This window comes from Ornithodoros turicata, chromosome 8 (genome assembly GCF_037126465.1).
Source record: "Ornithodoros turicata isolate Travis chromosome 8, ASM3712646v1, whole genome shotgun sequence".
Lineage (NCBI taxonomy): Eukaryota > Metazoa > Arthropoda > Arachnida > Ixodida > Argasidae > Ornithodoros > Ornithodoros turicata.
Genome location: NC_088208.1, coordinates 35,197,286 through 35,210,409, shown reverse-complemented (window position 1 = coordinate 35,210,409; position 13,124 = coordinate 35,197,286). Strand labels below are relative to the sequence as shown.

The following is a 13,124-nucleotide window of genomic DNA, read 5'->3' as shown; positions in this document are numbered from 1 at the left end:
GGGCGAACAAGGTCGCGCCCGAAAGGTGCGCGGTCTTGAGGGGATTACGATGGACCCTGGAAGGGACCTTCGGCCCTACTTTTCTTTCAATGGGAGGAAGCCAACAAGTGTCCATTCGTGGAACCCAGCCCTCCCCTTCCGGCTTGTTTCGGTTTCTGTCTACCAACGTCATCATGACGTTTTTCTGGTATAGGTCTATTTCGCTGGACGGACCTGTTTCAGACGTTGCGTAAACACAACTTTCATGAGCCGCTTGTTTCATCTCGGACATTCATTACCATTAAGAGATACTGGAGGCTGGAGTAATGGGTGCTGCTAATGCGGTGTTTTCTAATAAGGACATCGTGACCTTTGTGGCCCCGAGGCAAAGTGGATTCTGTCGATGAGGAAGGAGGGGCAGTGTTGCTTTCTGTTTTGGGGGGGTGTGAAGTGGGTCAGGGGATCACTTTGGTGCTAGTGCAATTCGTCTGCTAAGGTGTTTAGTTCCCCTGTTTCATTCCCCCCAATTAAATTTAATCAAAATTTTAACGTGAAATATGGCAGTCATCAAAAAAGCCACACAGCAGCGTGTTTCAACCAGCCTCTGCACAATTACTTTCCATTTTGTTCAAAATGTAGCTCACATGCGAGGGAATGACCAATGGCTAATTGGCATAATTATTCCACGATGCGGCAAATTGTGCTGGGACTAAGCTACCGACAAGTATATTTCAAAATACGTCGTACGTAGATGATTGATATAATCACGGCAGAAATGCATACGATGTTGATGCTGATAAAAAAAAATAAAAGGGAGAAACTGAATTCATCATACGACAAATTCGGTTACTTCCATAAACAGACCCCCCCCCCAAAAAAAAAAAAAGAAAAGTAAGAAACACCAGTTTCGCATGCCCTACATGGAGGTGATAAAACAAAGACGGACCAAATCAACGGCTAGCGTAGCCCACAATGTCACAGACGCGCAGGCGGTCCTGGTAGACAGTCTCCAATGCACTACTCCGAATAAAAGTCACAAGTGCTGACAAGGCAGCATCCCTCTTGTCAGGTGACCAATGACCCGGCACGTTTACGAGGTCAAAGTTTCCGTTTGCCCAGTCGATCGCGAGCAGATTTCATAGTGGTACTTTGACATGCATATCTGTAACAGTGCCCGAGAATATGCTCCGTGTCTTCCACGGTTACACGAAGTGTACAGTTCGCTGAATCAGCGCTCCCAATTTTATGGAGGAACTGGCGCCCGCACGGCTCGTTCAAACGGAACCTGCGCAAAAGCGTCTGGAACAGATCGAGGTAACGTGGACGGAACGCTGAATTCCAGTTCCGGGCCTACTAGATGCAGCATTGTCTGTGTAAGAGACCTTAATAGGTCTTGCCCATCTACTTTCGCGTGCGGCACTAGATGTTTCTATTAGGACAGATGCGCAAGGTCCGCTACTTCATCAGCCGCTTCATTTTCTCGTATACGATGCATACGATGTCGGGGAGACACCTGTGAAATATTACGTGTTTAGTCTATCTCACGGTGTATAATCGTGAAAGTAACACTCTGTACTCACGTAAAATATTTTGCGTCATGAATCTACTCGCGACGTTCGAGATCAGTTATTTGTTTTTAATTCCGTGTCAGCGCCGCGAAGCAACTGTGGCTATGAGCCGCGTACAGATGTGGACAGATGGAGAGAGGACAGCAGGAAGGAGTGGGGGCAGGGGGGTTAGTGTGCGTCCTGGGCCGACTTCAAGGGAAACTGTGCCGACGTTCGTCTGGAAAGTCCTCGGAAAACCAAGGGAAAACCTCAGACAGCTCAGCCGGCGACAGGGTTCGAACCCGTGTCACCTCCAAGTCTCGGCCTGGAAAGCGATCATCCTAAGCACTACGCCACGGGAGCTGGTCGAGATCAGTTAGTCCATAATGTGAAAAGCCTGGGTCTGGGCGCAACTACAGGGATCGGACAAACACACGGCCAAGTTAGGTCAGATCAGATAAGTCTCGAGATTTAGCATATCTGCTCAAGCAGGGTAATTTCCAGGACGGTTCACATTTGCATGCTCATCTTTATGTTTCCAGTCGAGTGATACCGTGGCAAAGCTGAGTACAAGCAACATAAAAGTAGTTTCGCATTCAAGCATGATATAAAAGATAGGAAAACGTCGAGTTAATAAGCGTCGTCGTCTCTTTTTCATTCTCTCTCTCTCTCTCTCTCTCTCTCTCTCTCTCTCTCTCTTTTTTCTGCAGTGAAGTTTGACGAAGCAGAATTGTTTTCAATCTATTTTCAGATGAAGCTTACGTCTCCTTTGCACCACGCTATGAAGCACGGGCATAAATATTTAAGCTTCAATGCACTCTTCACATACATCACATAACGACCGGCTTCAAAACGGGATCTCGGTCTGTTTGACAATTGCCAGCACAGTATTTCGCAGTAGCGTTAATCTAAGGACTTCCGACGCACTTTGCTGAAGCGGAAAACATGCGCTGCTTTTGTCAGGCGATGAAGTTCCGCTTCTGTTGTGTAGTGAAACGTGAATTCTAGCCCTTGCTGCACAAAGAGGTATCGCACACTTCGTTAAGCACCGAAACGTCTTTGAGTAAGCTACTAAGCAGGAAGGAACAATAGATTTGCAGAAAAGAAAGCTAAAACATGCGTAAATCTAGTTTAAATTGGAATTGGAAAGCTAAAACATAAAGCCCCGAGGATGACAATGACGTGGTCTGCACTCGCAATTCCTTCGATTATAAGCCCTGACTCAAATCTATAACTAGAATAAGTACACTCCACACACTGATTTCGTTAACAGAATGCAGCAGCACACCTGGTCGCGACAGTCTTCAGGGGGCTTAATCGCTGCGCGAGCGAAACGAACCGACATAAGGAATCGTTAGCTTACCGAAACGAAAAATTATAACGAAGTTGCGCGCATAACGAGGAAACGAGGCTGCCACAGCAAGCCTAGCGGGCCCGTGATTTGCTCCTCGTGACACATGACGTAACTTCCTCGTTTTCGTTAAAAGTGCCGCAATCTTTGGCTTAGGCAAGCTACATACCGTGATCGGTGTTATACGAGAGGGTAACCCAGGTGAAAAGACGTTGACGTTGCATGCGCTCACAGAGAACAAGAAAATGGCGGAAGGTTTTTTTGCCTGGCTAGTTTTAACGATAGCCGTTGCTGTCGTTAGCTCGTGAGATGGACTTGCGATTAAGCCCCCAGGTATCCATTATGGTTGCTTACAAGTCAATCACTCGTATACTTCAACGACGCTGTTTAATTGTGTAAACAATAATCAGTTGTAAATGCAGCAGTAACAATACGGTAAACAGAGCTATCACTATAGCTGCCTGATTAGTAGAAACACCTCGTGTAATTATCATCCTGCATCTGTTGTTGAAGACGAGTATGCATAGAAGAGATTGCGGGCGTCTATCAACTACGGTATGGACTGTTCCATACATATATGTACACGAATGTGTTGCGTTTATTGTTACCAAGGCTTGCCTTAGATCGACACGCTGGAAAATACGACTAAATCTCTATTATGCTCAGTGCAGAGGGCGTACTAGACATTTATGAACACGATATGGTGATAACAAGCAACAGAATTCGTTCACATATCTTGAGACTCAAACCAAACGTCAAATATCTCGTCCAGTTTGGTGGAATTCATTAGCCTAGCGTTTTATGCATTTCATTTGTATTCGGTATGAAAAAAACGCATATTATGTATGACATACGATTGTTACACAAAAACTTCGTCATGTCACACAAAACAGAAATAGGTGTCCAATCCAGCGACGTCAAGGGACGCGTTATGAGTAATTTTCTCATAATTTAATTTTTTCTGATTAATTAAGGTAAACTAAGATAGTATATATTATAAATTAAGATTACGATATTAAAATTAAGATAACATAAATTAATAATTACGATGAACAATTAAGATAATTTTTCGTTAACGAATAATTAAGAATGAATAGCGTGATGAATAATTAAGATGACCCTAATTTCGAGAGTGGCCTAAATTATTTGTAGACTGCAACATCTAACGGCTTCGGTAAACCCCTCGTTCTGTTCTGAACATCTTCGTTCTCCCTGTCAGAACAAAAAGAAAAATGAAAGAAAGACGAGAGAGACAGAGAAAAACTTCCTTTTTTTCTCGTGTGCGCCTCATTTATGAGTGATGAGATATAGACAGCGATCATAGCAGCGTGGCTGCTCCTGCACCACCACTTTTAGCACAGCATCCTCCTTTCCGCAACGGGGGTGGCAATCCACAGCGTCCGTGCGAGCGGTTGCCTACTCCCCCTTCTTTCCTGTTTTTCCTTCTGTTCTTTTTTTTTCCTTCTGGTTCTCTGCTATATCGATTGGCGATCGATTTCGAAGACTGACACGCCGATCGGGCCGGTTGCCACTTTCGTCTTCTTTCGCTGCTCTGACCTCTCGATAGAATTGTTCACAGGGCCTCCACATAACCCTCCCCCTCCCCCTCTCTCTCTCTCTCTGGATATGGCGTTCAGAACTCTAGCTTTCATATTGAGTATATTATGGGACGATTAGGAAATTTTAGGGCAAAATTTTTCGAGTGCATGTGGTGATGGTGATGTGACGAAGAAAAAAAAATGATACCATTTTCTTTTACCATTATACCATCATATGAGTCGCGACAAAATGGAACTCGCTATCCCAGGGCACCTATAAAGGGTGGATACAAATAGATAAAACGCATTAAAGTGACCGAGCGCGACATGTAGTTCAAAGGTTTCAAACGCACGGGTAAGTACAATACTCCAACAAGAACAGGAATCGCTAGGGGAGCACACAAAGCACGCAGTTAGCACGTCACAGGATGTCTATTAGAGCAGAACAGTTTCACGATGTCAAAGGCTCGGGAGTCCACACGAGGCTGGCTGGACTCTAAAGGTCTTCGAGTGGCAACGTATCTTCGACACCTGAGGAGGATGCGTTTTGCGTACACCACACTCACTGCAGTTCGGAGAGTCACGCTTGCCCAGTTCGAAGAGAAGACGTGCGCTGTACGGTACACATTCACAGTTGCAGGTATGCAGGACAGTCGTCGTTTGTCGCGAGAAGGATGGTGGGACTCGAAAGAGTAACTCTGGATCGACCTTGTAAAGGAGCAGATCCTGTTAGTCAGGAGGTGCTGCACGACTCTGAATGCATGTGTCCTACATATAACATCTAAGGAAATCGAACTACCAGTCTATGAGTGAGATAAAGAAGAATCCTCGAAACGAAGCATTTTCAATAAGATTATATTGCACACGCTCCGCAGAATGTGTGTGTGCGGGGGGGGGGGGCGATATGTTTAATAGAAAGAAAAGAGGAAGTGTCGCCCAAGCTCGCGGCTTGGTATTCTAAGAAAAGACAAAAGAAGAAACTCAAAATAAACCTAAGAAACGAAAGAAAGGAAAAGAATGGGAAACAGTCAGTGCAGCACGGTGGTTGTTACTGAAGCCGCTGCGGAAGGAAGTAATCGCCACGTTTAAAGGCCAGTTCACACATATAGCGCTTTCGCGCTATAGTGCGAAAATTGCGCTATATTTTCCTTCTCGCATTGCTACGAACCGCTATAAAACCGCTCTTGTCGAAGTAGAGACCCGGTCAACTTTTCTAGCGCTATATTGAGCGGTGAGCCTGCGTTAACCAATCGTGAGCTTCTTTCAGGCGTGACGTCGCGGAAGCTGGGGTTTGTTTTGCTTCCGATCACTCGAAGCAGCAAGACAGGAATGCGACGACGACGACGACGTGAAAATGGCCACGAGTTTCATCTGAAAATGCATGTGTTTTTGGTTACTATAGTCTGGTATCGCGATCACAGCATCGGAAGTGTCATCCCCCTTGATGCTGCGGATACCCGACGCCGACAGTAAGCAATCACGGCAGCACCGGTGCATCACGTCGCAAAGAGATATCCCGCGACCCCAGCAGGATAGCGCTATGTTCTCGGTTGTATGTGAGAACGGCAAACCGAAAAACAGCGCTAGGTTTCGAGCGCTATTTTCTAGCCCTATAGAGCGAAGCGCTATATGTGGGAACTCGTATTAACGCTCCAGCTCCACTACATGAGCTGGACAAGCACATGATATACGGCGACATGCTTCAACACCTGTTACTAAAACTCCCGATACGATACCAGACAACGTTATATCGCTAACGCTCCTGAGCCTTCACTTTCTTGTGTCTCAGGACTTCACCAGTCGAATTCCTGCCGCACACAGGCGCAGTCCCCACGACGTACTAACTAACTAGTTCGCTTATTCTCAAGCCCACAATGGCAACTTCCATTCTCCACATCTAACACTATGCTTTCTCATTTTGCGTCGGCTCATTCCAAGGACGGAAGTGCTCACGTACAGTCAATGATTCCGCGCTTTTCCAACCCATTAACGAGCTCCGATTACGTTCCCAATTTTCCCGGCTCCACGGACAAAAGGCAGAAGAAAATCTACAGAATCCTCCATCGTCCACATTCAATCACGGGGTCCAGATAGCTGCAACGTTCACTGCGGGAAAACGAGGTATCGGACGGCACGCTTGGACAGTTCACTTTTTATTCGAACAGCTTTTTCTCGCGATTTGGGGCCGGTCGTGTCATTACCGATCATTGCTACCGTTCGGTAGAGCACTCGAACCTGAAACAATGAAAGGAACTCGTCCAAAATAAATCGCTTTCATCGACTCCGGCGAGTCGTCGGCGTTTCGAAAGCGAACCGTGAGATTATCTCCAACAGGGTTGTCAATTATCTGACAACGATTCTTCGTCATCACCTCTTCTTTTTCTTTTCTTTTTTTTACAGAGGATTTAGGGAATGATTGGCGAACGGCCGTTTCCGCACAATAAACTCGCTGTAAAAATCGATATTAGTTCGATGAGCAAAAACGGTTTCAGGCAGGAGAAATCCATTCTTTCTCTACGAAAGCTAACACGACAAAAGCCAGCCATAACCTGACCGATAATGAGTTTTTGTGCTCTGTTGATATGCAGGCAGCATAGAGATCCCCCTTTTGTCTTTGCCAATCTTTTATGATGGTCTCTATTAAGCATAAAGGAACACAAAGCGTGTAATCTTTTGCTCTCTCTCTCTATATATATATATATATATTTTATGCAGGAGAGTAAGGGATAACGAGGTACACGTCTCACAAAGATGTCTAGGCATGTTTTTCTGTGTTCTTCGCGAAGTCGAGCAAAAAAAATGAGTACGTTTCTCAGTCTAGCGGAAGGAGATCGCGGAAATTAATTGAACATGTTGTGAAGGCGTTGGTTGCGCAACCGTTCTTTCCTTTCAATCGTACTCTTGGCTCGCCCATTAAGGTTACCTTCATCTCTGCAGTGTCTCTCTCTGATTATAATTCCCGAGAGAACAGACAGCTGCTTACTATTCTTCTGTGATCCGCTTCAATCATTTCCACTTCAGTCCTGTATCAGTTGTTTGATCTCTCTCATGCAAAGAATGGGCATAATGCATTACAAAGTAGTGCATTAACCGTAATCCATTTCATTGCGGTAATGAGTAATGCTTTAATGGATCACATTTAGGGCCTTGTGTTTTCGGCTTTTTATGTGTGTGTGGGTTTTTTATCGGGGGTAAATATCTGTGTATAGTTGAGGAGCGGGAAAGTTTTCCCGTGCTTTGAAAGTCAAGGCATTGTCGAAAGCGAGCAGTTAGGAATTCTGCCTGGCGGATGCAGCGAAAATCCCAAGGCTGTTTTCTTTCAGACACTTCTGTTACTGACCAAGTCATCAAGGGCGAGAATAGAGCTGAAGTGGAGTCATTGAACACAAGCTCCTCCTAAGCTGCAATAAACATTATCTGTGATTGCTCATGTAGATTACGCGTACTGCTGTAATCCCTCGAAGTAATCACTTATATCAGGTGAATTCGCAGAAACTCCAACTACTGTCACCGGCAATGGGAAATGAAGTAAAAGTCTACTCACGCCTCTTTACAGTATGCGTGTTACACACAACATAGGATTACGTTCGAGATCTCTAAAACCTGTAATGCCAACGTAGTGGGATTACTATAGGCATTAGTAATGCAGTACTAAGCGTGAGAAAGTAATAAGCAATGTCCTGCATTTACTTTCCAAAACTGTAATGAGTAATGGTAACAACAACAACAACAATAAATGATGACGATGAGATGGGGTGAGTAATGGTAGTGCATTACAAAATAAACGTGATTTTCCCATCTCTGCTCTCACGTAACGCGGTAGGGCGAGAAGGCGGGGTAGAATTACAATCACGAAATACAGTTGTTTTTACGGGGTAGGGAAGCAGGTACAGCTCGCACCAGAGTTGACTTGAACACCAACCCGGCCTGCGGACCCCCGGTCTTCTAGGCGCTGCCAGGATGGCTTTCTTCCCGCTTCGCAGGTAGGAGGCGGTGTTCAAGCTAACATTGAGGCGTGCCGTACAGCACTCGAGCTGTGAAAGATCCCATCATGCACGTTGAAGGCTCAGGTCGAGATCTTACGATATTTCGAACAGAGACTGTTCTACTGTAGAGCAGAACACTGTAAGAAAAGAGGAGGAGTTTTAGTCATCTTGGGGAGTGTATAGATGGCCGCAACCCTTTCCTCACTCCCTTACCCACAACGACGTCCCTTTCGAGACAAAAGGGCATTAAAGTTCATGCGAAGTTTTGGGGACTAAAATGATGAATACGACAACAACTATACTAGATAATGATGATGACATGGGGGGTGTAAATCGTGAGTTATTGCAACCTAGGGGACCGGAAAGCTGTAATTACTCCTCAATATACTCCTTTTTTCCCCTAAAAGAGAGTGTCTCAGTAGAAGACCAGTTAAAAGCGGTAAAAACCCTCAGAACTAGAGAGAACATACGGAGGTGGTGTTTAAAGATGTCTGCGTCTGGCTGAAAATAAAATTATTCGCAGCTCAGAGCGTGTGTTTATTCTGTGTCGTCCGTCAGTCCATACAATTCATCCTAACGCTTAGGGTTTTTACCGCTCTTAACTACGTCTTACCAACCAGCCCAAGTTTGAACCTTGTTTTGGAAGAACAGACTCTGTTCGAAACACCAGCACCTCCCCATCTGACGCTTTTGCTTCGTCTTACCTACACCGGATAGCTGGATTTTCCGCTTTTCGCCCATCATATATTTGTCGTTGTTGTTGTTGTGAACCCTCTTAGTTCTCAACGCCAGAAACCCGCTTGTGCGCGCGCTTTCTTTTCAGCGCCCTATTGCACGGCAGTCGAATCTCTCTTGAAAAGGGAACGAACGGGATATCGTCTCTCTGACCTGAACGTGACCAGCATGGACCACCTTTATTAGGTTTCGCCTCTCAGTTCATCGGCCTCGATCAACGGTTTTAGGGAAAAGTATTTTACGTGGTCCGTAAACGACCCCGGTTCTTTCCCAAAGGCGATTTAACGTTACGTGCAATCAAATGAGGAGCGCTTGTCTGATAGCTTTATTTTAAAGCAATCGATCTTTTGTAGACCGTCTATAGTTGGATCTGATTAACGGGCAACGAAGTTACAACTCAATGACTGCGGCGGTACAGCGTCCCGCAGGGGAACTCTTTAGCGTGTCACATACTCCATGCGGAAGGCATATAGAGGAGGGCCATGGGTACCTGAACTGAAACCCCGAGGCTTCTGTGGCATCGAGTTTATTCACTATCTGCAGAAGTTCGTAGTGGGCTACGCCTCGGAGCATGTTGTACTGCACTGCTGTCGGACTGCAGAGCACGAGAGTGGCTTTCGAATTTTCCCATGATTCCCTGTTCTTGTCGTTTGAGAGTTTGTTATGTTTAGGCAAGCGTGTTCGTTAACGTAAGTTGCTATGCTTAGGAAACAGATCAATATTACAACTCGTACATAAATGATGATCATGATGTTAATAGATACACAACAAGCACTTCTTAAACTTCGAAGAACCTTATAAAAGGATTTAATTTACAAAAAAGTAACTGCTGCGTCTTTGGTCATTGCGCCAAACGCGTCTAACTGCGTTATCATTACTGGGTCATCGTCGTAGGTTAATACACTCCGGCACAGTAGAGCACGCGCAATGAGGGCGGGGGGGGGGGGGGGGCACAGAACAGAAGCGATCGGCGTAGTTTGTAAGGTGCGCCAGCTCATCTACCAGGTAATTACATGCACGTCCGCTGTAACAGCTTGGATTGTCTGAAAATAACCTTCGCATGATGACCTACGAACGTGAGACTAAATTGCACTCCTCACATCGTTGCACTTTAAACTTCATCACCGAGAGACCCCAGCTACGGACACACGTGGACTATAGAGATGCCCGCTGTATACGAACGCGCGAATACTTCGCGTCAAAATATGCGCGTTGCATCGCGTTCGTTATGGCGGCCGACTTTCTCATTACACAACCTCCCGCCACCCAAACAAATGGTGTGAAGCCTCTTAATACAATTACATTTTCCCCCGTCGGACCCCACGTGACACACCTGAATTATTCCGTTGGCCTATATTTGCATGCAATGGCTACCTACGTAACATACGCTCTCTAATGGTGATAGGGCTCATTTTCAACGGTAACACAATTCCAAACGTGCTTTCAATGAATACCGGGCACACAGGATGGTATACTGCGGGAAAGCCAAAACAACGGCGCCGTAAGCGCCGCCCGCACGCGAGTATATAGATTAGAGTGGCCCTTTTCCATTTCGAACATACATTCGGAGCTATATTCCTAAGTACCGCGCCATTCATTTATCCGTGCGAAGCCGAGGTTGGAAATGAGGTAAAAATTGCTCCATCTGGCCAAAGGAAAACAGGTGCGCAGGGCAGGCACTTTGCATGCACGGGAAATTTCATGCGGGCGGAAACGATGGCTTGTTCGTTTAGGTTCCTGTTTGTACACTTATATGTTTTATGGTGTCAGCTCTTCTTTACTTTAGACAAGGACTTTACGAACGTCTTGCGTCATTCGCGTGCAAGACGAGAAAAAGAGTGCGTTTCTCGGAATTAATAGGGAAGCTGGAGCGCAACTTTGCTGGTCGTCAGGCGAAAGTGGTGCTGCCTGTTCTTTGTCTCTCACTCGTAAGATCGAAGCTATGATAGTAACAAAATGTAAGAACACGACCTGAGTGGCCACAAAGGAATGAGGGATCTCAACGATGAGTTCAAAGGGTGTCTCGCCGTTGTCTTGTGCTTTGGACGACCTGTCTCATTTTAATCTCTCGACTCGTGAGAGAGGGCACCGCCATATGGAATTGCAAGACGTCAGAACAGAGTGGATGATGGAAGCAAAAAATGATTATTATTATTTTTATAGCACACGAGCAACTAAGATTATAGGGATGGAAAAGTTATTGGATTGAAGCCATTCTAACGTGGCGGATCTGAAAAAACAATACCGGTCTACGCGAAACGAAGAAAAGATCCGGTGTGTTGCTCATTGCTCATCTCGTGCACGTCACCTTCCTTGCAGAGTAGCCATTCTCACTGAGCAGCGAGAGAGCTATACCCGTGTTTAACCTATAAGAACTGCGCGAAATGTAGTCCGTCAACCCCAACAGAGCCACACCCCTCTCAGCCGAGCAGTCTTCAATGATGATTTGAAACCAAAGGTCATTGAACATACGCGTAGCGCCACCTACCGTGTAACGTATCAACTTCTCAGAGAACGTCGAATCCAATGCTCCCTTGACAGGTTGGCACGTTACACAATTGGCGGCGCTACCTGCATGTTCAATGGCCATTGGTTCCAATCATCATTGAAGACTGTCCGTCTGACAGCGGTATTGCCCTGCCGGATAACTACACTGCGGCTCCACCAGGTGCCGCCTATGAGGCTCCTATACTTTCGGCAGAGTGTCGGCGCCCCACTTTTCCGACGTTGAGTGATGCGGCCAGTTATTGCAGCCAATAGGAAGAAGAGTAAGGCGGGGTTTAAACGTGCCACTCTTAGGTTAAGCATTCAGCAACTTTGGTGGCGAATATAAACCACACTTTCTTTCGTCGTCCTTTATCGACTTCCACATGGAAGAATATGTACCTCTCTCTCTATTACATCGTCATGGCTGATACGCTGGCAACAATGTGTATGTGTTCTGCGAGTCTGTCATTTCCTTATATTCCCTTTTTTCCTCTCTCTCTCTCTCTTTCGCCACAGCACCTCCCGAACCCCCTGTGATTCGAGACGGGGAAGGAAATGAACTTCGCGGTGTCATCGGGCCTTACAACGAAGGCAGCACTCTGCCGCTCGTCTGCGTTGTTTACGGAGGTACGTCTTTTGCCACCTGCTCTGTCAATATGGCCATGTTTGGAAATCTCTCGCACAGTCGCAAGAGTCAACAATTCTTATTGCTCGCGTGTCGACAAATAAAAGAAAATGAGGCCGTGTCGAATGTACGATGATACAGCGCAGCGACGGGCGAGCAAACAAACCACTATGTGTCGGATATACACCTCAATGTATAGCGCCTGACTTTCCACTATACCTGCAGTAGAGCTACAAAATCTGGGAGCGTGCAAAAGAGTAGAGCGACAGCAATGAAAACATAGTCCACACATTTTTTTCTCGTGCCCAAACAGAGTATACGAAAGGAAGAAAAGTAACCGAAGCGCTTTGGCTGCAAGCAGAACATACCTTTATAAGTCCCAAACGTCACCACACCTGCACTGGACAGCTGTTTCGGCCTTATTGAGCCATCGTCAGGAGTGCGCAGGTGGGCGCCGTTTGAGCGAGTGGCGTCGGAAGGTCACATAGAATGTGATGTCCTCCTGTCCGGGTGAGAGACTCACCTCTGAAAGCCCAGTAACAAAGCCAGTGAAGTATTAAGGGAAGAAACGTAGCCGAAGCTCTTTGGCTGTAGGTAGAACATATACGAAATCACTCCATTATTTTTCTTCTAACCATTTCACAGATCTCTCTGACAGGTGGCGTAGATGGATGTTTATCATGTGGAAATAATGAACCCATTGCTTTCTTGAAAAGGTATCGTATGCATGGCAGAGCTATAAGTGCCCTGACATTCATTTCAGGTCAATAGTAGGTTCTTGTTAACAAAGCTTTTGCCTTCTTGTTTCGGCTCCGAACGTTTGTTTATATGTAACGTTCGTAGAAACAAGCACATTCCTAAGTACATACTCCGCAC

The 13,124-nt window shown here is 45.9% G+C and overlaps 2 protein-coding genes across 2 annotated transcripts in view; one reads left to right on the top strand and one right to left on the bottom strand.

Moving 5' to 3' along the window:
* LOC135367121 (neprilysin-1-like) overlaps positions 1-13,124 on the bottom strand; it is a 288,929-nt gene that overhangs the window by 44,809 nt on the left and 230,996 nt on the right. The gene's annotated exons all lie outside the window — the stretch shown is intronic.
* Positions 1-13,124, top strand: part of LOC135367118 (hemicentin-1-like) — a 134,903-nt gene that overhangs the window by 110,226 nt on the left and 11,553 nt on the right. Inside the window, exon 3 of the mRNA XM_064600234.1 lies at positions 12,140-12,250. Within this exon, the coding sequence (XP_064456304.1) occupies positions 12,140-12,250 (111 nt within the window). The remainder of the gene's footprint in view (positions 1-12,139; positions 12,251-13,124) is intronic.